The sequence below is a fragment of the Bactrocera dorsalis genome, chromosome 2 (genome assembly GCF_023373825.1).
Source record: "Bactrocera dorsalis isolate Fly_Bdor chromosome 2, ASM2337382v1, whole genome shotgun sequence".
Lineage (NCBI taxonomy): Eukaryota > Metazoa > Arthropoda > Insecta > Diptera > Tephritidae > Bactrocera > Bactrocera dorsalis.
The window spans coordinates 14,779,160-14,805,837 of record NC_064304.1 but is presented as its reverse complement, the minus strand read 5'-3'; the positions used below and the strand labels follow the sequence as shown (position 1 = coordinate 14,805,837).

At 40.6% G+C, this 26,678-nt stretch overlaps 1 protein-coding gene across 1 annotated transcript; it reads right to left on the bottom strand.

Moving 5' to 3' along the window:
- Positions 1-604: 604 nt before the first annotated feature.
- On the bottom strand, positions 605-25,363 carry LOC105227623 (dynein beta chain, ciliary). Its single transcript, XM_011207052.3, has 25 exons — positions 25,134-25,363; positions 24,025-24,198; positions 23,694-23,953; positions 22,769-23,108; positions 22,451-22,713; positions 21,821-22,391; positions 21,424-21,536; positions 21,073-21,364; positions 20,724-20,877; positions 20,181-20,635; positions 19,742-20,114; positions 19,153-19,427; positions 18,915-19,091; positions 18,643-18,852; positions 18,421-18,585; positions 16,258-18,357; positions 15,867-16,199; positions 12,608-14,280; positions 12,335-12,554; positions 9,372-11,410; positions 9,172-9,310; positions 8,954-9,120; positions 6,065-8,827; positions 5,798-5,992; positions 605-1,013 (listed from the first exon to the last, which is right to left on the bottom strand). Exons 1-25 carry the CDS (start codon positions 25,266-25,268, stop codon positions 914-916), a joined length of 13,686 nt encoding a protein of 4,561 aa, XP_011205354.2. The 5' UTR covers positions 25,269-25,363; the 3' UTR covers positions 605-913.
- Positions 25,364-26,678: the final 1,315 nt, after the last annotated feature.

Sequence of the window (26,678 nt, the reverse complement as noted above, 5' to 3'; positions counted from 1 at the left end):
TGCTATAAATTTTTGAGATGTTACTCTATCCATATTTCAAATTATTCATCATATTTTTGTAAGATTTTGTCGATGAAATACTTATGTGTCTAAAATAGTTAACGTTTTTTAAAGATGTGGGGTTTCCAAAGTCCGAAATCCAAAAATAATCTTCGTATTACTTAGACATTCGCTGACTGACATTCACATTGAAGCCATTAACATTTTCACCTTCATCTTCTTTTCAGCGAAAGGAGTACTAAGAGTCCATCCATTGCAGTCGAAGAGTTCGAGGTGCCATAAGAATCTAGAACGACCCTTGCGCAACTTTGTTCTGGAAGTTAAACTCGTATTTTTCTAGAATCGTTCACGACATGAGTACCCGCTTGACTTTAACAAAATTTTTGCATGCTCGGCGAATTCCACCCCTGCCTATGGTCCGACCCGTCGAACAGCACGTTTTCTGGGGCTACCGCTAAGTGACTTCGATGGCAATCAAATCTAACCTTACCACTCAAGCTGAGATTATATAACCGCTACAACAAAAACTAGCTTTTGGATCTTAAATTGCTTAACTCCACTCTAAGGCCCTGTAAGGTATTTGAGAATAATGAACAACTTCATATTTAACCTCAATACAAAATTAAAATTCAATACTAAAATTTAATAAACCAAAAATTTTGTAAAATATGTCACAAATATACAGGATGTATATATATTCAAAAAGTTACAATTGGAGCCTTAAGTATGGCGTTCCATAATGTCTGTATAATAATAAAAGGAATATGAAATACAAATAAATGTCTTAGTTGAGTGAAAAGGACATCGTGAGTAGCGACGCACTCGCTGATCCAGTGGAAAAAGCACACACTTCCAATGCCATTAAATCTGTTATCCTTTTGTGCTGGCTTTTGTACTTTTGTGTAAACACATTTTAGATTTGCAGGAGCAAGCAAACACCGGCCAACGTCCATTTGGCAGCCTTTTCTCTCGTCTTCAAGTTGAAAGTCCAAACGAAAGTGGGGCCGCGCATGCTATAAAAAACAAAAAAATACAATAAAGTAAAGTAAAAACAGTGCAAAGAACGTGAGTTTAAAAATAATTTGTAAAATGAGTGAATTTCGACTGGCGGTTTGAGGTTAAGAATTTGAGAGTACCTCAGAAAGAAACCAAAATAAAGTAAAAGTTTAAGTAAACTGCTTCTAAGATCAGATGTATGTCTTGGAAAGATATTAGAATGTGCTATACTAAACCAAAACTATTTTTGAAATGACAGAAAAGCGGAATATTCACGTCCCGAACAGAAATAATTTAATTTATTATTTTTTTGGTCCTTCACTTTTCTTTTCCTCTTGTTTCTTACGCTGTTTCTGTTTCCAATAATCTAAGGTTAGGTAAGCAGACTTATAATCGTTTCCACCTCATCTTCCTCCTTGCAATTTTGACAAATTGCGTCCTCCAAATCTTTAGCCTCACCGCGTGAGGGACAATGTCTAGTTAGAACCATTAATTGCGACCAAGTGAATCTTGCTTAGAGCTAGTACTTCCATATATCTTTGCATTTCACTCTCGGCCAGAATGCTTTTGCAAGTCCACAAGTACTGCTTGTTGTCCGACGCTTGCTGAGTTCGCGTGAGGCCCATAGATCCAGCGCCCGATTGTACGACGACAGAGGAAAGTCTGCTTGTTCTCATCCTAACAGGATTCTAGTGAGCTCATCGGACTTACAGTTTCTGACGATTCCGCTGTGACCAGACAAGTTTTAAATAAATTTCTCCAATTCTACTTTTTGCTATTCTTTTTAATAAGAGTAATAATTTTCCAGCGTAGCCTGGAGCGCCCCTTTTTGCCATTTCACCAAAATAATACCCGAAATTGTTTCGATAGTGATAGGTTCCTACGTGTAAGGACACAGCAAAGTACTATAATGCATAAAAATATTACGTGTGCACATCCCTAAGTATGACTGTCTCAATGTCTGTATGTATGTGTGAGAAGAACTAAAATATAAAATATGAAATCGCATTAAAATCCAAATAAGTAAAGTGGTTAAAAAAAGCTGTCAAATCGATTATGAAATATATTTGGCGAATGAAATTTGGCCAACCATTTCCGGAAGCGCGAGCAAAGTGCCGGACAGCTGATGATGTTCATGTTGCCCACGCCAAGCAGAGAAGAGGCGGGGCGAGTTGCATGCAATTATACACACTTCAGCGGAAGAGAGGAATTTCCATTGTGTTGGTGATTCGCCATTCACTGGACACACTATGCGTGATTGCTCCTCTTCATGTTCGTGTTGGTGTCTTTGTTGTTCTTGCTAATGCCGCGTACCTAACGAGTGTGTTCGTGTTGACGACGTTCGATGATGAGTTTCATCAGGACGCACAAATCATCGACGTCAAATGTCGGCGACAGCAAAAGCAAAAAAAAAAAAAACAAATAAAAGCGTCGACAACAACAAGAAAAGGAACTGAAAGCAGTACGGAAACAGCAGTTGTGTAGGAAAAGCGAAAAGTAAACACTGGCATAGACTATGCGGCGCTTTAAAGCACGTACAGACGTAAAAGCGTTTAGTTGGCTCAACTCATATATACATAACTATACTTATGTATATTTGTTCGCTCGAGTATACGGATACGAAGAGACTTTGTCAAACAAAAGAGCAGTGAGTAATCACTGGATTGCTTTTAACAAGAGAGAATGGATTCTGAAATTCAGAACCACTTAAGCGCTATGGAACTATCAGGTTTATAAGAAGCTTTCTGCCACAAGGTTAAAAAGCTCACACTGCTTCTACTGGTGTGAACTGTGTACTGGTGTGAACTGTGTACTGGTGAATCTTAGTGATCAGGATCGCTCCCAACTCGTAAGGCTAACTAGGAGGCGACCAATAAGCCCAATGCAGAAGTTAAATCAGACACTTATCACTGTTTCGGAATAATTTTCCTATACTTTTTCTTCCAAATTTTATTCTCATGAGATCTTGATTTCTGTCTTCATGAAAAATGTGAATCTTTAAAAAAAGGTATTGGCTACTCCAGTTCGATACGGTTTGAGGAGTTTATACTGATACTAACATACAATTTTTTAACTTTTCCAAAGTTAAAAGTATCTTTGCAAAGATTCTTAAAAATCAGTTTCTTTTAAGGCATGACTTATTGCCTGTTTTCTCTGGTGAAGACTATGTGAAATTTGAAACAATTGCAAGACACTACTTCAGCTTGTCTAAAACTGAACAGGGTGTCGAAAGGCACGAATAATAGTATCCGTCATACTACTTAAGATAGAGCTTGTGGTGATGTTTAATAAAGTTCTATAGAGCCCATCAGTGGCGGTGGATAGGACAGTAGGTTTTCTGTTTGTCTTTAAAAGACTTTAGGTCTCATAAGTTGGGTTCGTCTACTAGTTATTTGACCACTTCCAGCACGCAATGAAGAAAATATAGCTGCCGTAGCTAAGAGTGTGCACGAACACGGCGGAGAGTCGAGTCGGTGTCGTTTGCATCAACTCGGACTGACATATGGAACGCCGCTCGACCTTTACAAGCGACTTCGGTTCGCTCTATGGTCTCTTGAAAAGTTTCAAGAAGATCCTACGTTTTCGGCTCCTTGTCAGACTCAATGGGTACGTAAACAAGTAAAATTGTCGCATTTGGGGCGTAGAGCAACTGGAATAGATTCAGGTGCGGCCATTTCATCCAGAAAAAAACGACGATTCGATGTGGTTTGTGAGCCGGTGGAATCATCGGTTCATATTTCTTCAAAAATGATACCGATGCGGACTTAAGCGTCAATGGCGACCGTTATCGCGCCATGATAACCGACTATTTGTTTCCTGAAATTGAAGTTCGTAATCTTGGAGATCTTTAGTCTTTGGTAATGAGAGATGTGGTGAGAACCCTTCGGCGAGCAGATAATTTTACGTTTTGGGCAGGTCGATTAAACACAAAGATCTTGTGTCTAAACGCCGTTAGTATATGTAAAGTCTAAAATCTATGCAAATAATCACGCATATCGTTCGCCAGTTGCCAGTTGAAATGCTCGAAGGAGTCATCAAAAATTGGACTCAACGGATGGACCACCTGAGACGTAGCCGCGGACAACATTTTAAAGAGATAAACTTAAAATAATAACTGCGAAAGAATGTTTTTTCGAATGATAATAAACATTCCCCATTAAATTAAAGTTTCTTTTTTCTTTAAAAAAGTAGGGAAGATGTATGGATCACCCTTTATATATATCTGACCTCAGTTAAAACAAAGTCTCAAAGACACTTTGGCTACCCGTATTTCTACTCGTCGGATATTTCATATCTAACTGATTGAAAACTGACGTCTTATACTACTCCAAAGTGAGACATGCTGATGCCTATAAAGCTAACATGTTTTTAAGCTTCCTCAAATATATATGCCAATATACACGGCGGGTACACAGAAGGCATACTGTGCGCGTTCCGCGTCAAACACCACTTCGGATTACCGTAAATAACCGCATACTTTCGGCCGATGGTCAGCGTTCTTTCATTTCATATTCGGCAACAACGCAGCCCATCCAACGCATAGATAAGAATTAGGTGAGAGACAAGGGATCGACTGAAATGTAGCAAGAAGCCTGCTGGCACTCTGCTAAATTGAAATCCAAAAACGTGCCAAAGCAATGAGCGTGGGCAATGAAAAGTCACAAGGAATTAGTGGCAAATGCGGTAAGTGAGATGGCAGATGAGAGAGTGTGCGAGACAGAGCGGTCGTTTGCAATGGGCACAAAAGTAAAAATTTTCCGGAAAAAGCGTGCAAGCAAGACAACCAACATACTTACATAGATGCGGGCTCTTATTCGTGTGTGGGCTTGTGCTTAACTATTTGAAATGACATATGGCGGTTAGAAAGGCACGCAAAGGCATATTAGTTTCCTGTGACTGGGTGGGTGGCTACAGCTATGCATTCGAGTATTTTATATCAAAGCACTGTGGTGTGATTGCAACAAAAATTTATTGAAAAGTTTTGAATTTATAAAATTTGTGATTAGAGGGGGAAAATGGATGTATTTTTAATCACAGGGATTAAGAGATTTTTGAGTGGTAGATATGATACAATTAAGACAGGATTGTAAAACTCAAAGGTAATCAGTGTAACTGCTCTTTAATGAATACTCAAAAATTTAAATGAAATTCAGAAACTCCACATAAATGACCTGCGGCATCTACAAACTCGTTATGTTCCATACTGTCACATTTATTCCTAATCAAGTCACAGTTTGCGTTGACAATTGTTGCCATTCTTTCAAAAAACTGTAATTCTAGGACAGTCACTCGCCCATGTAATCTAAATCTATATTTCATATTCTGAGCAAACAATTTCACGTGAGAATGGCCCACAGTGCGGCATTTGCATGCATTCCAGGCGAGTATTTGTGCAAAAGATATTCAACCGCAAACTGCATATGTTACACACAATTAGGAAGCTCATCCATCCGGATGACCCGGAAATATTTGGGAATCTCCACCAAAATAACAATTAGCAATGCATAATTGTGCAATCAAGTAGATCTACTTCTGCACTAATTAATCATCAGTTCGCTTTGTAGATAAACTATGCTGAGAACATAAAGTGGGCTAAAGTAGAAATTGAACTCCGATAACATTAAGGAAAAAAAAAATTGCATCTAAATGTAGGCTACGTTTTTTTTCAATATGATATTCGTTGCCTACATTTCGGCGCATGCTGAAGTTAGACAAACCCATTACATTACAGCAAAAGTTTTAGGCAAATATCTTTCTCAGAAATAAAGATATAATAATACAAGAGCAAACCCAAACTCACCGTATCTTGTAGACAGGGCATTCATAGACGTTTTTCGTATCTTGTTTATCGAGTAAGACCGCTTTAATGAATATCACAGGCATGGCTGGAAATAGCTCCTTCAGAAAGGCATCAGCAATGGTACCCATTTTCATGTCCCAGCGTGCGCCTTCCATAAACAAACCGTTAACATAGGAGCCCTCCTTAGGCGGTGCGCTGAAATTTCGTAATTTTAATATCTTTCAGACTCCCCAAAGCCATAGGTGCACAACATAACTTTAAACTTACTTAATTTCCTCCTTAGTCTTCTTAGTCACATCACAGTTGAGACACATACGATCCAAAGCCCATGCGTTTTTACGTGCCGTCTGTTGCATAATGGCGGTTAGCAAGCTCTGCGGATTGAAGAAACCACCAAGCCAAATCGAAGATGGCATACGAAAATCAGCTACCCAACCTTCTAGCTCGTGCAGACGCATTTGCAAATCAGCAAACCACGATTGTAGACCTAAGAGGCTAGGATATGCGAGTTTTGTCCATGATTCGGGTACCTGATCCATAAATAGTGATTGCATGAGACCCTCCATAATGGACGAAATCGTCAATTCACCCTTCAAGCCCAACTCGAGTTCATGTAGCGAACGCTTCAATTCATTCATTAAAATATTCATGCGCTCACATTCCTGAAAGGCGACTATAATGTATGGATTCCGATCCTCAACACGTGCCATTAGTTCGGGTATATTGAAAGGTGATGGTATCTTGTCAAGCAGATCTTCAATCATTGCTTTGACTACATCCTCTTGTGACTGCGCCTCACCGCCACCCGATTCAGCTCCAGCAACACGTGGTTGCAATTCAAAGACAATGCGGAAAAGTCTCTCTGAAACTGTGGTTAGGAAACCGATTTCCGAATTCAAATGTAGACCGTATAAGGTGGGGCTTTCGGGTGGTAAAACATCATCGATATAGTCATGATAGCCCTGATATTTTAGTATACCGGGCGCGGGGAAGCCAGGACAAAACTCCAGATCGCCGTCGATTAGTTCCGGCTGCATGAACTCCTGCAAGTAGGTGCGACAGAGGCGTCGATCCCAGTCGTCGGTTATATGACCGCCATACATGATTTCACCGAATAGATAGCGTAAATCCTCCCAAGGTACACGCGTATTGGCCTCAAGGTAATTGTAGAGCACATAAACCGAAATTGTTAAATCGCCCACATTGAAGGGATAAACCCGATTCCAGCCTTGCGGTCCGAATTTGCGTCGCTCAGCTACTACCGCATGGAAATAGCAGAGCGCAAATAGAACCGCCTTGAACTCCGTTTCCTTTGAGCACATTTCGAGTGTTTCTTCATTGAAATTGTCCAACGCTTTGTGCACATTAGCCTGCATGCCGGTCGGTGGTTCGTTTGTGATCTTAATGGCTGACTCGAGAATACCTTGCGGCAATATATGGAAAGCGGGATCAGCCGCTGGTTCAGCGCTCAGGAAAAGCCGGTAATTTGGATTCACATCTATAAGCGACGCTTCCATTTTCTTCTCTAACGTCGGTAGCCAACGTGCGACCAAATGTATGTTTTGTAATATAACCCAGTGACCTTTACGCGAAGCAGTGTCTATTGAGTTTTCGGCGACAACTTCTTGTCCTTGACCTAGCGAAACGCTATGGAAGTTCTCATTATCACCATGATACCCCATAACTTTGCCCAATTTCTCGACATCCTTAAGCGGATCAACACCGGGTGAGAGTACAAAGAATACATGCGTTTCGGGACTGGTTTCTTCGAAGGTTTTTGCAAACTCCATCGACCTAGAATCTATATATTTGCTGCCCAGTTTCTCTTCAATGAATACTTGCATTGCATAAGACATGCGATCCGGTCGTATACAGCGCATAATGCACAGACGTTGTATAGCCGATTTCGTCTTCCACTCGCCCGGAAACTTTTCTCTTTCCGGACACTCTGAGTCAACGAATTTCTTCCAACGTTTGTGTGAGCCCTCAATATCCTTGTCTAGATTTCTAAACGCTGGCAGATTACTTAGAGCGCGTATGCCACCCCAACCGACATTGGTGAGGAAGGACAGTTGCGATGTCTGATTCGGCATGTAGGGAAAGCGCAAGAGGAAGTCCAATTCTGCATGTTCGACTTCACCTGCGCTAATAAGTATCTGCAGACACATTTGTGTTAGAAAGAGAAGTTTGTCAGACTCGAAGAGACCACGTGATGTGTACAAAAAACTACAGTACGTTATGGAGTCGATGAGGTTCTCTACGCGATCTTTTAGTTTTTCAGCGGGCACGGCGCGTTGCATGGCGTTTGAAAAGACAACGGTAAAAGCTTTGAGCGAAAATTGATAAATCGGATTGATTTTGAAAAGATCGTTGAGTATGAAGTAAATGATTGAAGCACGTTCCGAAGCCGGTCGATAAGCTTCACGTGCGGTGTCAATCTGCACCGCCGTAATTTTTGCCTCAGCCACCTTTACTTCGATTTCGTCTGCGGTCTTTTTGGTCTTCTCCAAATTCATCACAAGCGTAACATCCTCCAAAACATTTTCACCCGCTGAAGACAAGCGTTGCAATAAGTCATCTTCCAGAAACTTTAACGTGATTTTGAAGTGATTTTGCTGTTGCGTCAACCGCGTGCGCATAACCTCTAAATCGGGACGTTCAACTTTCACCACCTCAGCCAGTAGCTGATCTTCGAGACCATCACGTGTAACTGTGAAGTTGATCAAAGTGGTTTGCGCTTGCATTTCGGGTTTATAATGTGGATTGGCCAATTTGGTGTGTAAAATGAGACGGAATTTGGGATTAAAGTCGATTTCTCGGTCGCCCATTTTTAGACATGTGCCTTTCTTTATGAGCATGCGTCCCAGCAACGGATTGAGTACAGCATCCACATTCTCGCCAATATTCTCGAGCAGCAAAACATTACCATTGGATACAGCTTTCTCCACCATGTCTAAATAGCCCTTCATTGTGAGTCTTACGACCATCAAATTGTTTTGGTACTTTTGTTTCACCCATTTGATGCCTTGTCTGCAGGGATATACAAATGCAAAGAAGTCGGAATTTAGAATGATTCTAGAGATTGTAATATCTTTTCTCTCAGTCTAAATAACTATGTAAATCGATGTAATTATAATAAAAAGAACTCAAACTTACAGTTGTGGATCTATCATGAGCGGATAACGATCAGAGTGCACCAAAATCGCCGCATTTTCCGCAGACATACGATCGCTCGGCAAGCCTTGGTTATTCCACTCGGCGATTTGTGCATCGTCGCAAATCATTTCGAACGGATCACTATCTTCGGTAGCAGGAATTTTAGGCTAAGAAGAAAGATTTAAATTAGCTACAGAACTCTAAAAAATTATACTCACATTGCTATTCTTAAAAGCAGGTCGCCACATCTTCTGCTGCAGCTCGATGCGATAAGGGCGCGTGAAGCAGCCGACGTACGAAATGAAGCACGAGATAAGCAGCATATCGCCTGGTAATGTAATTTGACCTTCTTTTAAGCTTTGAAGTGAATGAAAGAACATGTAGAAATATGAAAAATTGTTGGATTGAATAATTTTACCTTTTCACCGACTCGGTCCAGCGTATTTTTTCCGAAGCCAAACCGCCAATCAGACGATTAGCCAAGTCAATAGTGAAAGCTGTCTTGTCAGCCTCATCTTGGCACTTTTGTTTCTTAGCTAACGCCTCATCATATTCCATCTGCAGCACATTCAACTGCTCCTCCAGTTCGAGTAGGCGATCGTTTAGCGCTTGTAGCTTGTCACGTGCATCCTTCAGCTCTTGCTCAGCTTCGACGAGTGCGCGCTCCTTCGGCTCTACGATCAGATAGACATCGTAGAAACGATTTATATTTATCACCCACGAACAGAGACCAGCAGCTGCTGCTGATTTTGATAGAATTTTTTCCGGATTAAACTCTGAATCGTTAATGTAGGGCTGTAGGGCTTTGATAATGTCCGGGTGTATATGCTTCTTGTCATAATTCACCAAATCGCTAAGGAATTTATCTACATTGCCCATTATTTGACGACAAGCCTTCCAGCTGCGATCTTTTGGTATCTTTCCTTTGGAAGCGAATAACACCAAAACGGCGGCGCACACGCTGACCACCGCTTCTGGCGGCGAACCGAAGGACTTCAATTCGGTTAGATTGTTTTTGTTGAGTGTATTAAGCGCCTCTTGTGCTGCAATTAGCGCTGGTTGTGCCTTACGGAAATCCTCCTCACACAGTTTGGCTTTAGCCGTGACATCCTCCTCGATTTGACGCACATTTTTCTCTTCTTTGGTGGCAAAAGCGCGCTCCTTAGACACCTTCTCATTCTCAGCACCAACAACTTTAATCAGATGATCGGCTTCTTCGTTTTTCGCTTTTAGTTCTACTTCTTGCACTTTGAGCACATCTTGTAGTGCATCGACTTCCTTCGAACAGCTTGCCAACTTGATCAGACCATTCTCCAAACGAACACGCCGATCTTGGTTGGCCTTCACTTTCTCCTGCAGCAGTTTGGCATATAAATTGATTAGCTCGAGAAAAGATTTCGGTGTGGTGTAGTTGTAGCGTTTATCGTTGGCCAAATAAACTGCCGAAATATCATTGACAGTCTTGTGCACGTAGGCCATAAACTTCGATACCGGATTGGACAAATATTTGGGAAGCACATCGATTTCATTGAGGAAACGTGCTGACACCGACTCGAGTGCCTCTTGCGGCCATTCGTGAAACCAATCGATGGTGGTGCAGTTCACGAGCGCTGGAAATTTCCGTGCGCGCACACGTAAGGTGGCACCAACGGGCGAGAAACACAGCACTACCTTTAGGAGACTGCGCACCTTGTCTATGAAATATTTCCAGCAATTTTCGCGTGTGTCCATAATACCCAATTGCTTGACTTCATTACGCATGGCATTGATTATATTTTCCACTTCGTCGTCTGGGAAGAGTTCGTGTATATCGCCGGAAGCAAGCATATCATTGACAAGTACCAAAAATTGCTCTCTAGCCACCTCCGAATCGGTCATTAAGAAACAACAGGGTGTTGATTTTACGCCTGCCTTCATGTACAACGTCGACAAGTTCGCCTTCAGATCATTATTGCTGTAATCTTTTGTGAGTTGTATCTGGAAAACGTCCAAAGATGATATAAAGCATGCGAGACGCGTTAAAGACTGTTTGCCAGAACCGCCAACACCAATGAGTAGCGCATAGCCACGTGACGATTCCAATATACGACTGATACGACAGACGTGCGCCATGGCATCCTCGAATAGCACCAAATTCAATGCGCCCACAAAGTCGTTATAGCGTTCTTGTGCCTCCGATAACAGCCGATGTAGTCTATCCCAGTCAGATATGGGCATATATTTGATATCAGAAAGTCCTTTTGCAAAGTGACAATAGATGTGTGGCCGATGAAAGACAATGTCCTCGCTGAAGGTCTCGATGCCTTTGCGCACCATGTCTCCAATCAGCTTGCGGTAGTTGGCCATATCCGTGCGATCAACGAGCTTGTCTCCATAAACTCGATTGCATTCGTGCACCCAAAGTCGTAGGAGCATATTGGGATTGGGACATGTTTCGAAATTAGCATAGAGAACACCCTGTAGGAAAAGAATATAGTTTTTAAAAACTTAGGTGTAAAAAATGGGTAATGAGAAAGGATAATAACAAGGCGTATGAGGCGTTTCTAGAAATATATAAGAGTTAGGTTACCAATAAGAGTGAATACCTTTTTCCGCCCTCAATGGTATTCGCTCTTAAGTGTCCCTCTGACTAACTTGCGCCTTTAAAGTGAAATCCAAAGATCCAATAGAGATGACAAAAAGGTTTGCATATTTTGCATTTGAGTTTTACCTTAATTGATTTGAAGATCTCAGTGAAATTTTATATTAAGGAGCAAATGAAGAACGTATCATACGTGGAATCTAATCGGGTATCCTTCTACGATGTCTCTGTCATGATATTAAACGAGCTCTTAGAGACTAAAAAAGTCATTAACTGGGACCGAGAAACTACTTCAGGGTAGCAGAAAATGCTGCCAACTCTGATAACTACGTTCCAGTAGAAAATATTCCCCATAAAATTTTTGGGAATATAATAATCTCAAGGTGACGGTTTTCTGTCGAAGTCAATATTTTCGGTTCCCATTAGAGAAGATGCTGTCGAGTAGTTGTTATTCTCTAAATAATTTTTGGAAATACTTTTTAGTTTGCGGAGTTTTGTCGGATACAAATATTTTTCTAGAAAGTAGACCCGGTAGTTGCGGGATCTCTTCAAAACTTTTATGTCTCACCAGAACTGGTTATAACGAATACTAGTTATTAACTGCGTCACTTGCAATGATTTTTTTTAGTATTCTGACTTGGAGGAGGAGGTCTTTACTCTTTTCTACAAGGAATTATGGAAAGTTGTCATATAACATTAAGTTATCCCCATAAATCTACAAAGATTCAATAAATCTTCATCATATTATCCAAATGTTACCGAACCCTTAATGCCGCTAAATTTAATATGAAGAAACTTACCGTAAAAATGTTGGCAATGTCACGTAAGTTGAAATTGTAGTGGAACTTAATGGCCGTAGGCAAGAATGTGCTGGCGACCTTCTGATGTAATGAGATGGCCGTGTGTACGAGCGGTTCACCCAAGTTTATTACGGCTTTGTCGAATTTAAGGTGTGGTGTGGCCAAGTGCTGGGACAGTATGGAGTATAGAATGTGGAAGAGCGCATCGGCAGCGGGCGCACTGAAGGAAGTAATTTGAATAAGGAGTAATAAAATGGTAAATAAGGCACCTACTTGACGGCGAAAGAGCAGAAGTGTCGCTGCAAGCGTGGATTGATGGTGAACGAACCGGCCGAAGGGTTCATGCAGGAGACAAATTGACAATTATGTATGTCACGCAATGTCATCTTCACTCGATCATACCAGTGATGGTAGTCCATAAATTGCCGTATTAGTGTGTGTGGTTGCACAGTGCCGTATTTGTCTACCTCCGGCATATTCATATCGTCCACAAAGTACAACATGTTCTTATTGCCCTGTGGCCCATAATTGCGACCGGCCTTCTTTTCTAACGGTTTCTCCAGCACACGTTGTAGCATCTCCGACGTTGTATAGAAATTGAAAGGCACATTTTGTATGGCATACTTTTCGGTGGGTAGGGCATTTAGTTTCGAACCCATTATTATAGTTTTACCAGAGCCCGCAGCGCCGATCAGCATTACCGGATGATTATCAGCGACAAGCACGTCCATGAAATAACGTAAACGCGTCGTCTCCGAAGTGTGCACCAGATTGGACTGCAGTGGCACATCCGGATCCAGTTCAAACGATGGCACCAATTTGGTCCATGGTAAGAAATTCTTGGTTTCATGATCCACATAATAGGCGAACACATTGTTACCAGGTGGAAATTTAACAGCCTTAAATTCATTGATGAACCATTTGTGGAACTCGTTACGCCAGTCAATGATTTGATCTTGAAAGAGCGTCGAGCCGAAACCCCAAATTATGCTGAATACAAAATAAATTTCGTACCAATCCTTTGGACAGTCGTTGGGCACATTCTGTGGTGTTAACATACAGTCGAGCAGGAAGCAAGTCATTTGCAACATGGCGATATTAGAGATGGGCGTGATGCGCTTCAAGCGCTTATTAAACACATCCAACATGGGCGGCACGTACTTGTCAAAGAGCACATTAAGCGTCGCCACTTCGGTTTGATTTGCACGTGTATTCAGCCACGATTGTATGAATGGACTCCAGCCCAAATCTTGCGGATTGATGTAAAGTATACCAGCGCGCGACACTGTAGCAGGCGTAGCCGTTTTCAAATTAGCAATTTCGAATAGCAAACGCATCTCTTTTGTTAGAGCAATTCGTTCATTACTCGCCAGTGTAAGCACTTTATTGTCATCCATAACCGTATTCAGACTCTCAATCCACATGGGATCAATATCACCATCCAGTACAATCCATTTCGGTCCAGTGCCACCTAAATTGGCTTGATCGCGCATTATTATAGAGAAGAGTCCGTCCTTCCATTCACGCGTCGCTGGATTGACAATACCGAACAGTTCATCGTTCGTGACAGCTTTGGGGTTGAGATCATTGTAGTGTGGTTTGCGTTTCTGATTTTGATATGTTTTGTTTAATGTCTTCCAAACCTCCGATTTACCAGTGCCGGCGAAACCTATTATGAATACCGAATGCCTGACAGCAAAGAGTTCTTCCAACTGCACGATTTTCAAGATGAAACCATCCTCAGGTTGCAGTTTCAAATCAACTGCTGATCTCTTGATTACAGCTTCGAATTCCAATGAACGTTTTCTGGGCACATCTAAGTTAGGGAATAGATCGCCTATGAGTCCCATGAAAACCGGCACATCATCCGTGACGATTTTCGGTATATTAAAGTCACGCAGTGCACGCATTAGCACTTGATCCTCAGGTCGATAGCGATCATCGCGCTAAAAAAGAAAGTAGATATGTTACAAAAGTGATGACATAAGCTGGACGGTGCGGCCACTGTGAAAACTTAACATGGGATTAGAAGGTTACCCACAACATAAAAGTCAAGTATTAGTAAATGCTTACGGACAGCGGGTTCTTTGGCATCGGTTAATATTATCTGGGTATTCGTTCATACAGGAATATAAATAAATGAAAAGGTAGACGATTTGGTCGGCTAGAGGGCCGACCATTCAGCTCCTACAGGGTTGTTTGAAGCAATGGAGCCTAGAAGAACAGCTAAGGTCTTGGATTACAAGCAACATAAAGTATATCAGAAAGTTATCTTGAAGTAGTTTCTATTGTGAACAGACCAAAAACTCCTATTTTTAAGCTTATTAGCATTGTAGGGATTATCACAGGGCACCTATCCTGAAGATCCCAACTTCAGAAAGTGGAAAAAGTGGAGCCCGCGAAATGTAGAGTATGCGCGAAAGACGTTGAGAGGCTGGAACATTAGCTATGTGTCGGAAGAGATGGGACATATCATGGGACGGCTCCTAATAATCGAATTTAAAAGACATTGGGTAGCTGGGCTGAAAAAAAATCAAGTTTTTTTTTATCAAATCCACTGAGTTGATGGATTAACTCAGGTTACCTGGGATGGCGATCGCCTGCGGTCCGGCCCTCACAGCTTGACTAGTTTATGCATTTGCCTGACACATTATCCGCGAGCTTTTAACGAAGTATAGAAACAATACGATCAGAAAATCCTACATCCAACCAAAATTAAATTATTATTCGGGTCGAATCCGGTCAATCAGCTGGAATTTAGCAAGCGTTTCGCTGTTAAAAGTTCAATGTCACACATTCTTTCTTCGGCATATAAAATGCGTAACTAAATTAGCGGTATCTCTTAATGACACTGGCTTGGAGTCGAACATCGTTTACGTCGCCATGAACTAATTTAGCGAATGTGGATTTTGCATTACCGTGCACACGAAAGTTTTAATTAAAATGTGCTGCACTTCGACATTGGAGCCATACATTCGCATGTATGCGCATATATTTGTGCTGCATCCGAGATTGTGCAACGGAAACTTTGGTAACTGGTTAATGGTATTAGTTGGCACTGCGAGCTGAGGCATGCAATCGGCATAGACGTGACGTTGGCAGTAAAGTGCCAAGCAAAATGAAGGTGTTGACATAATCAAGGACACTCGACAGTGGCGAAAACAATTGTACACTCAATAAACTGAAACAGGATATGATGACGATGATGGCGAAGGCGAAAACTGGCGAGTCTTAAATGAACTCGTGCTGCTAATGGGGCTACGGGAAACTCTAAACTCTGTGACACAACTGCGAGACAGGAAAAGTTTAACTGTGAGCTGCAAATGTGTGTAAAGCTTTTGGCAAGACTATAAGCCTTCGGAAGCCAAGAAATAGCGGATGTGAGCCGCTGTGCCGTATGCGAAAGGCGATTAAGTTTGTCACCAAGTTTTGGGCAATTTGCTGAGCTAAGGACATCACTTCGTCATTTCAGTTGCTGTTGTGTGTGTGTCGATAATTAAATATATATAGCTATATCTTTATAGAAACTTACACGTAGTGAACCGGCTACTACTAGCACTGACTTTATGGCGCGCAAACCCCAATCGTAGTGATCCTGCTTAGATAAGAGCTCCTTGCATAGTGTGTAGAGTGTAATGAATTTTTGCGCTAATGGACGTGCTTCCTGGAAGCCTTCCGCGACCATCATGATTTCGCTGATGAGCGCAAAGTCCGGCACAACCATAGCGCAGGGTCGATAGAGAGCTTTCAGATTCTCGGGCAACTCGGCACGGCCTGCGTAGCCGGGATTCATAGTGATAAACATGCCCACAGTTGGGCGCAGAGATATGATTTCACCCAGAAAGTTAAACATCACCTTCTTGGCCTGCAAAATAAAGTAAGGTTAAATTCACGTTTGCTTACTTTGAAGACTTGAGTCTCACTTTGATGGCATCCTGTATGCATTTGACCTGCACCGCCACCACGGAAAGCACCTCAACTGATATTCGATTAAATTCGTCGAAGCAACCCCAAGCGCCCGTCTGCGCCAGTCCTTTATGTATATTACCGCAAGATTTATAATCCATCTGCTCGGAGCAATTGAACACATAGACCATCATGCCAAGCGCGCGGCCTAAGTCCTTAGTGGTTTCAGTTTTGCCTGTACCAGCTGGACCCGCCGGAGCACCACCCATTACCAAATGTAGTGATTGCGTTAAAGTTATGTAACAACGATCGGTAAGCGGTGTGATCACCAGTCGAGGTGTATTGCCGAGATATTCGTAGTCGTATTTAAATTGTGCATCGCAGATATTCGCAAAACAATCGTCAAACTTCAAGTCCCAGCGATGACGCAGCTGGCTTTGCCATTGAAATGCTGTGGCCAGCTCTACTTTGGCGGAAATTATTTTCGCCACAACATCACGACTATGTACATCGATCGTGCAGACGGTCATGATCTTTTGACGATCGGCTGGCGTGAGATCGGTGAGTAGAATATTAATCAAATTATTCAATTGCGCCACTTGTTTTTTGTTGTAGTCTTTTATGGCATTCTCATAGCGTTGTTGCACCTTTGCGAAGGCGTCGTTCGTTTCGGTTGTCCACCAGATCTGCGTGGTCACCAAAGCGGGTTGTGCGGGCCATTCGAATATCCAAATGTGTCGCGCTTTCTCCTCGTATGCGATGACAGCGCGTCGAAAGTGATCACGTAACGTATCACGCATTCGGTCCGTAACACGATTGAGCCACACTTCGACTTTGCCGCTACAATCGCAATTGTCTAAGAACGGCACGAACTCTTCATGTTCCTTCGCAATCATGCCGACAGCTAGTTTTGTGCCCGCAATGAGATTCAGACGACCCATAGAGTCGTAGAGCTTTGTCAAATGACGACAAACCATTTTAGGATTATTACCATTGGAGAGAATGTCCAGTAAATCAGCGGAGGAGACAAAGTAAAAGCGTGGATATGCCAAGCGTTTGGTCTCCAGATAGTCGTTGAGTGCTTTCTCGCACATTGTCAGTTGTTTGAGTAGTCCTTCGAGTGTGTCGTAGAGTTTGCTGTTGGGTCTGTTAGTTGAACGCACCACATTGCGATCAGCATTCATTTGATTCAGTAATTGTTTGAATTCGCGATCAATGTAATCAAAACGCTTGGAATCTTCGGGCAATTGTGAACGAATATCCTCCGAACCGATGAATATACTCTCAAGATATTGCCATTTACGTTGCACTTCAAACCACGAACCGATGATTTGATCCGCATTTGATAACTTTTGCTGCCATAATGCGACTTCCTGCTGAAAGTAGCCGACGTACTTTGATGATGCCATATTTTGCAGTTGGACTTGGTTCTCCTCCAGTGTTTCGATCATTTCCTCTGAAGCTTTAAGTAACTTCAGTCCAGTGCGCTCATGTATGTCATTCTGGAATTCCATATTGGCCCAAGTATTCGCCAAATCCTTAAGTACTTTCTCCATGGCTTGCTCTTTAACTGACTTGTCTACAATGCCCTTAACTTCTTCTTCATATTCGTGCAGATTAAGATCTATTAAGTCTTTGAGTGTTGTCGAGTCGTCCATGCTGAATTTAACACCAGTAGTCGTCATCAACTCAACCCAGTGACGATCGCGTATTGCTGGATTTTGTAGTTCCGTTACCGCACGCAATGAAGTCATCAGATTCTTCAACTGGTTCTCAGTATGTATGTAAGGATCCCAAGAGCGCATTTCTTTGCCCAAACCACGTAACTCTTTGCCGAATTTCTTGCATTCCTGATCCATTGACTCAATGTCGATTTTCTTCCAAGGTGTCTTCTTCCATTCGTCGATTGTGGTTTGTATTGTAATTGCAAAGTCCCACATTACTTTCAGCAGCTGCAAGTCCTTGCGACAGCGTTCAATTTTACTGGGATCTGGACCTTGTAATTCGAATAGCACAGCAGATTCAGAGAGCGACTTTTGGCGCTCCTCCAGTGCGCTTATCTCCAAGTCTGCTTCGTCGATAAGCTCATATGGATTGCTGCAGGGTACGTGGAAGAACTGTTGGTAGTAGAAGGCAAAACTTAAAGCTTCTACTTTAATACCAAAAATTTGTGTAAATACCTTTTTCCGTAGAAACCGCTTACGGTATTGACTCGCCATTGTGTCACATAAAATAATTCGTTTTTCAATAAGATCGACTTGGTAGGACTGTATGGGCGCAATAGTTTGCTTGACCGCCGCAGCATTTTTCTTCACTTTCATCCATTTATCGGGTAGCTCGTTTAGCTATAAGGAGAGCGTGAAAATTAAACGCAAGTGGCTTAGTAAGTCGCATTAACCTACTTGAGCCAAGACGCTATCCTTAAAGTCGTAATTGTACTGTTTCAGCAGATCCACAACCTCGCGCAATGGATCGAACATATAGTCGTATGTGTATTGTTTTTCATTGATCGTATTGAGTACAGAGAGAATCTTGAGCAAACCTTCAAAGTCATCTTTATTGAGTTCGATTTTCAAGGCTTCATTTGCTTCCTCTACGAAATCTTCCAGTTCCTGTTTTCAATACCAAAACTTATTTATTATAAAATTTCAATTTAAAATTGATTCCTCGTAACCTGCAGCGAGTTCATAACGCGATCGATGAGATCTTGTTTAAATAGGCTTATCCACTTAGAAACCTGATTGAGCACTGCATTTTTGAAGCCTTTCTTATTTAAACGCAGCCAGACATTGAAATCAATGAAGGATTCCCACTGAGAGATCTCATTTTGCAAAGCAATGAATTTGTCCAACTGTAAAATGTAAAGATCACTTCTCAGATTATTCATATTAACGTATTTTTGACACTCTTACCTGTTCTTTGTAAATACTTAGCGGTGGATAGTCATCTTTTATCGGCTTCAAACCTGACTCGCCTTCACCTTCGAGTTCCGCTTCACGCTCGGCCACCGTCAATGGTCGGCCATACTTTTTAACTTCGGAAAGATATTGTTGCTTGTCTGAGAGCCACAAATACGAATAATCCATATAGAGCTTGGAGTGCGATCGTATCTGCTGTAATGCGAATTTAACTCTACTCATGATTTCATTGCGTTGCTTCTGGAGTTCTGGTTTATCTTTCAATTCATCTGTTGGTTAAGATTAAAGAAATATTGGTGAGATCTAGGGGGCAGAATAAATGTTAACAGAGATAAGAGAAAATAAACCAGTCAGTTAGTTATTAACGTAAAGGTTTAGGCGATTTAAAACTTCTCTTATCATTATAGATACCGGAAAGAAATAAGTTGAAAATATCTTTTTAAAAATCTTGATCTGTTCCATAGCTAATTTTGGTAAGAGACTTTACTATTATTCTTAGTGTTTGGTAAGTGTCCTTGATGTTTATGGTTTGTGACGTTGACAGAAAAATTTCAGAACATCTATGAAAAATAATTCAACATACCCATAAAGTTTTCGGGTTCTTCGCCATCCTGTGGGGGATCCTGTGCCACACGTGGCAACATGCTCATCATATTATACATATCATCAATCAAATTATCTATATGCATTGTAAAGCCATACGGTGAACTGGGATCCAAATTTAAAAAGTAAACAACCAGTGGCTCTTGCAGCTCCATGAGAATTTCGAAAATCGGTGCATCATTTTCGTAACGATTATCGATTTCCATACGTAAGTATGTAATACTTGTAATGACAGCATCCAGTAGTTCTGAGGCAATTTGGGTATCCACATATTTCTCATATTCACGGAATTGTTCACGCTCCGTCTCGGTTAGTGTCTGCAGTAGATCATAACGATGCTGCGGTGTAATAATCTGGGAATATATCAAAGGTATGACAGTTTCAAACATTGTGGACTATAACAAAATATATTCACAAACCTCCCCCTCCGAAGATGCCTCTTCTATGCCATCGTTCGTCTGTTGCGTGAACCGCTTGGCTTCTGGCACAGCTTTCTCAGCAGCAGTAGCTGCAGCGCTAACTGCCGCTATATTTGGTGTGGGATGTTCTTCATCATCCTCCTCTTCGAACGCCTCGCTGCTCTCCTCAATTACATACCGTTGCGGTATGTCAAAGAAGAGCTTTGCATTCTCGTACATCAACTTATCGATGAGTTCTTTGGTATTATTTGCTTGTTTGACACGTTTCGCAATAATATCCGCACGAGGCTCGACGCCCAGTAATGCTTTTGGATTGAGGTCTTTGCGTTGGAACAATGGTATTTTACCCCAAGCGTTGATGCTTTGCTTGATTGCATCCAAATTGGCTTGACATTTCTCGATGCGCTTTTGTAAATGGCTAATTTTACCAAATACTTTGTTTATGAAACGCTGATCTGCAATTTTTGGGAGATAGAGAGAGAGAGAGAACGTGAGTAAGTGCTAATTAGAAAGTTAACCATTCGAAATCCGAATTCTACCTACCGAACGACATCCAGATAATATCGCTAATCAATGGCTCCATATAGCGCTCAATTGCACTCAACTCTGCTCGTATCAAATTCATTTCGCTCGGTTGCGATCGCGAGTTAATGTCATTATACCATTCGGCTATACGCATAAGCTTGAGACGCGCTTGCTGTGTGAGAACAAGGAAGTGAACTTTTAGTTGTAACTTTTATGAGATCATAATTTTAGACCAAAAGAGAGACATTATTACAGGGTTCATGAATAAGGCACGAAACATCAGTAAACGTTATGAAAATAAATTGGTTTCTGAAGAAAGCTTGTCACTGCTAAAACTATTCATACTTAAAGTATAATATCTATTTACCCAGAACTCTTCACTTCTTTCGTAGAATTCTATCAGCTCATCCGGGACTTCGCACTCCATGATACGCAACACTTTGATATCTTTCAAAGCATCCATTAATTCTTGTGTGAAATTAACCGAGAGCACACCTTTATCGTCCTTCTTCAATAGGGTCTGCTGCATGCCAAAGGCAATCTGATCACGCACCATTGTATACCATTCCTCAAGTATCGCCTGCTTCAGAGTGTCGATTTCATTTAGCATTTGGTGGTAGATCTCCAGTGTTTGTTCGCCATATTCATTATCAAAGAGTCTAAGAGTTTAAGAGCAAATAAATTAGGAATAGTAAATTCAGGAAATTGTGCTCATTACGGATATTCGTAGAGTTCATAGTCGGACTTGATCCAAGTGATGCGATGTCGCAATTTGTGTAGCCACGAGATAGCACCAGAGACTTTGGGAAAGCAGTCATCAGTAGGCAGAGCCTAGAGCAAATGCACAGCAGAAGTTAGAAAATCATAATTATATAAAATTGAATGTGGAAAAAATATTTTATTTATCTAATTTAAATTTTGTTTCAAAAGAAGGGGAAATGTTGTCTACATTTAGGCTTAATCAGATAATTTAGTCAAGTCGCACACCAATAACTGTGCCATAAAGATTCTTGAGCGAATTTAAAAATAGTATTATTGTTGCCAGACTAATCACTTTTTCATTATTTCTTTAAGATGTTCGATCATTAAACTCAGAATTTTTTTACACGACTCACCTTAACACCCGATTTCCTGTAAATGCCCTCGAAAACGTTGAAATCCTTTTTCACTGCATGTATCTCTTCGGCCAAATCATCCACTAGTATATGCATATGTGGATCCAATTGCTCCTTGATAATCGGACGTAACAGCAAGCTGCCGCAAAGCATCAGATCATGTGAGTCCAGCAGCGCCAATTCGAATTGGAATGCAATGCGTCGTTCCAATTTTTCGGCGAAGTCATGAAATTTCTCGACATCCTTTTGAAATTGTTCAACTGACTCGTCGGGATCGAGCACGTTGTATGTAACGCCATTGGTCCAATCACGATACTTGTTATTGAATTCCTCGAGAATTTTGTTTAGTGCCGCTGATATCTGGCGACCCTTCAGACCACCAACCATGATCTTTTCTAGCTTTAGAAAATCACGGCCGGTATCGAAAATTTTCTTCATCACATACAGACGTTCGACAAAACGATCTAAGCGATCGAAAATCGTTTTTGGATGCCATGTCCAGTCTTGTGAGTTGAATTGTGTGCCAATTTTAAATTTCTTCAAACTCGAGCGACAGTGATCATATGTTTTTCTGTATGGTGAGATGGTTAAAATGATTGCTTAGTCAGTTGTACGCACTCTAACACTTACTTGTAATATGCCACGTGATCAATATTCAATATTATGCGTTTATATGCCTCGTCGACATCGCCAAAGCAGCTCTCGGGTTCTATGGTTAAGATGACATTCTCTATCAGCGAATTGTGCCAAAGTTCGAAGAGCAAAACCATATTTTCCAGCGTGTGAAAGTATTTTGAGTGGCCCCACACCAGTCCGATGGTCAGGAGTACCGGACGCAATTGTGCGCGGTTCTCATCCATGCGATTAACTTCGAAGGCATCGATGACTTTGCGCTGTATAGAGAGTTTGTACAAAAGTTTACTTTCAATTCAATTACTGAGGTCTTACCAGTGGCGCTAAGTATTTGGTTATATCGCGTGCTTCGGCTAAAGATTGCAGCACCAGCTCCACAATCTTACGATACGTGGACTCGAAAACGGAATTTATTTTTTCCAGCACAAAGCCGATTGTTTTTATGCGCTTATCACCTAATTGATCAGCTAAATTCTCTAAGTTCTCTAAGCGTGACTCCCAGAAGCTGAAGAGCAGATCCGGTTTCGGATGTGTTTCCTTGGCATAGATGCGTTCGCGTGCCTTAACCAAAACCAAATCTTCAACAGAGTCGAGCCATTTCACCACCATGAATTCCAATGAATGCTTGAGCAGGTTGTTGAAGTTGTTTAAGTTGCTGTGTTAATGGAAAGAGATTTGTTAATAAAAGGTAGTTAGATGATTAAAATGGTTTAAAACGGACCATGATTAAGATATAGAAGCAGGTGACTAAGAATTACGAACCAAGCTACACTTCACCGAAAAGTTTTAGATTAAGTACAAAATTAAAATGAACAACACTTAATTTGAATTCTTCAGTTTCCGAACTCAATGATCTGGTCTATAACACTGGATGCTCAAAGAACGATTTACACTTTCGTACTCTCCCGTCCAAAAAGTAACAGGTACAGAGGTTACCTTACTAACAGTTCAATAATATCTGCTTCTAATTATATCTTAGATTAAAATTGTTCAGAAAGGAATCTTGGTATATGGACTAACCGCGATAGTGCAAATCAGTCCAAAAAGTCGGTTTGATAAATAATTCAAATCAAAATCTTACAATTCGCTTAACAAGTCTTGTCTAAAAGCTCTTTCCGTAAGGCATAACATCTCATAAGCTCCAAATTATACTTTTTAGTTCTTCTTTTCAACTTTTTACTAAACCAACGTCAAATCTTTTCCAACACACGCATCACCTAAAATATTTCACCACACTCACCCGATTGCGATTTGTGGTGCGCAATCCATCACTTCGTCGATACAAATGGGTAACGGCAGAATTGTACGATTTATAACGATGCCCTTCATTTGTGCGATGCCGTTCCGTAAGTCCTGCGATTCGGTTTTCATATCATTTACTATCACCGATGTCCAACCGTCTTGATTTACTGGATTATTGACCACAGGGAAGATAACATCATCGCAGAGCACCGAGAGATTTTCCAGCACATTTGGTAGTATGTCGCCAATCATTAGTTTCTGCGTGATTTTGTTGTTGAAAAATAATTGAAATATTAAATAAAGAACCAAATAATATGGCAACCACTTACGCTGTCCATGTCTTGCAACGACAGATCGGAAGGTATTTCGCGTCGCATGAAGTAAACAATTTTACTACGCGCCTTTGCGGGAAAGTCAAATGCGGGTACCAAAATGGAAGCGTTATTCAGGTAGAATACCAAACGCGGTTGGCTGGAGTCGTTGAGGAATACTTGGATTATTTCCTAGTTGAAGGTACATTAGAAGAGAAATGTGATTAAAATTTGAGTTAGAAATATATTTTAGAATAAAAATTATAATTGTTTTGATCTTTTAAATTAAAAGGTGTACAATATAGTGATCCTTGATCAAAGTAAATTGTTTGTTTTTCGATTTGAATGATAGTTGAAAGCAAACGGCTTGGAATCTTTTTGTCACTCTCAATATAATAAATGACTAGCTGAACTTTCTACAGACGTCACTACAATGAATTTTCCTTATAGATGGATGGTCCGATAGTTCGTTGTTTACCATATATAATCTTATGCTTCACAGTATTATGAAAGTTCTTTTAGATATGATCTAATTCTCTTAAAATATAATCTCAAAGCTCACACCTCCTTAATCGACCCAAAAGACAAAGTCCTACTCAAGGGCTTGGTCTTCGTTGATGACCTAATTAACTCAGTTCGACAGGGGATACATCTAGCTTAAGAATTTCTAAAGCTTACCTCAAGTTTCATGGGATAGTATGTATTGTTTGAATTATTCATACAGTCCAGAGAGAAAAGCATATGCATCTCAAAGGCTCATACAAACTTACGAATTCACTCACTGTTCGAAGTGTTAGACCCAAATCTAACATAATGTAGCGAAGTTGCTGTGAAATCAGAAATCTAGAAAATAATCTACAACTATAAACTAACCACTTTAGGTTCTATGAAAATAAATGTTCATAGTAGGCCGACCAATACAAAACTATTATTTGTCTTTCATCTGACTGTGAGGGAGCGACATGAAGCTTTGTAAATGTGTTTATAATTCAATAAATTTTTTCAAATCTTTGCTTTTTAAGACTAACAAATTTTATAAAATTTAAGAAATCTAAGAAATTGCTTCCAAATCCAACATTGCTAAAGCACAAAAATCAATTTACATAAATGTGTTTGCAAGCACTTACTTTCGACTCAGGCATACCCATTAGTTTTACCCAGCGCTCATTTTTCAAACGTAACGTTTTCATGACATAATTATTGAAATAGTCAAAGCGATCGTCGACTTTCTCCTTCTTTTCCTTTTCTTCGGGTGCCGCCATGACGGTGGACGAAGGTCCTGCACTACCTGGTTTTTACTTTAATGCGACGAGCGCGTGGTTTGTTGGCGTTTCTTTACACTTTTTGCGCAAGAGCTTCGAATGACTGCTTTTTGCTTTTCTTGTTGCTTCCCTCCTTGTTGGATATTTATTGGATAATATTTAGTTATTTACTGTTTTTTTATTTATATATTTAGTCCTTGTTATTATTTTTGTGTTAGTTTTGTAGATTTTTGATATTTTTACGGAGCAAATTTGCTTCCGTTCAGCTTGAAAAATTTTTCGGTTTGAAAATTATTCGTCAAAACGTTTTGACATTTTTTTCTATTTTTTCAAAACGGGCGACTCCAATCTGTACGTTGACGGGAAAAAATTGAGTTCGTACAGTTTGAATATTTTTGAGTTCGCACTTTTTGTGAAAACAATAATATTTACTTTTTCCAGAGCTCATTGACCTTGTGTTGTTTGTTTTTGAAAATTTTGTTTATTAACACCCTTTGTAAACAATAATATTGACAATTTGAGAAATAAATATTTATATGTTCTTTCTCTATGCTTGCTTTTACTTGATGTTTTTCAAAGTCATCGGTCGTTTGTTTTGGAGCTTGAAAGGCTTGATTTCAAATGCTTTTGGTTAGAATCGAAAGTATACGGATCAACAAAATTGATTAATTCGGTTATATACATTTTATTGCATGGAAAAAAATTCAAAGGGGAAATAAAGAGGTTCTAATAAATATCTTTTAATATATACCGAAGTCATTTGTTTCTTTAGATCCTCATTGCCCTCACAATTAACGTTATTTTAGTTTGGTCTACATACGTGGAACTAAATATTCTCATACTGGCATCTATAACCCTTAATCATCATAAATTTGATATAGGAAATAATTTGACATTGGATCCACAGATTTCTTAATGCGATCTTTTTTGTTGTTGGCAAAATTCCTTGAGGAACAATTGTAGAATCTTCTACTTAATTGTATTTTAAAACCATGATAAAGCTTCTTAGTTAACACTGTCTAGATTATACAGACGGATGCTTTGTACCAGAGTATTCATTGGTTATATTATTACATGGTTTGTCCGGAAAGTAATAGCACTGCTTTTCTTCCGCCGCGACTGTACTTCGGAACGTGGGGATTGGATTAAGGAAGAGGGCGTTCTTAGCTAGCGAACAAGCGGCTGGTCAGTTATCTCCGAACACTTGGAAAGTCAGGACAAACATTGCAGCGTTCCTTAGAGCAGAGGTATACCATTAAATTCGGTGTGAAACTCAGTAAATTTGTGACAGAGACGTTCGATATGATAAAGCAGGCTTACCCAGATATTGCTTTAGCAAGAAGTGGTGGCATCAGGCCTTATTGAAGGGCCGGGAAGGAGTCGCAGACGAATTTGTCTTTTTTGACGTCG

What these genes read in the sequence shown, in the direction of transcription:
- LOC105227623 (XM_011207052.3), bottom strand. Translation starts at nt 25,268, where the DNA reads ATGGCGGCACCCGAAGAAAAGGAAAAGAAGGAGAAAGTCGACGATCGC. An exon ending in TATGAACTCTACGAATATCC is followed by an intron (nt 21,365 to 21,423) that starts GTAATGAGCACA and finishes TTAAACTCTTAG; the next exon opens with ACTCTTTGATAATGAATATG. An exon ending in TAGTAGCCGGTTCACTACGT is followed by an intron (nt 14,281 to 15,866) that starts GTAAGTTTCTAT and finishes TTTCTTTTTTAG; the next exon opens with CGCGATGATCGCTATCGACC.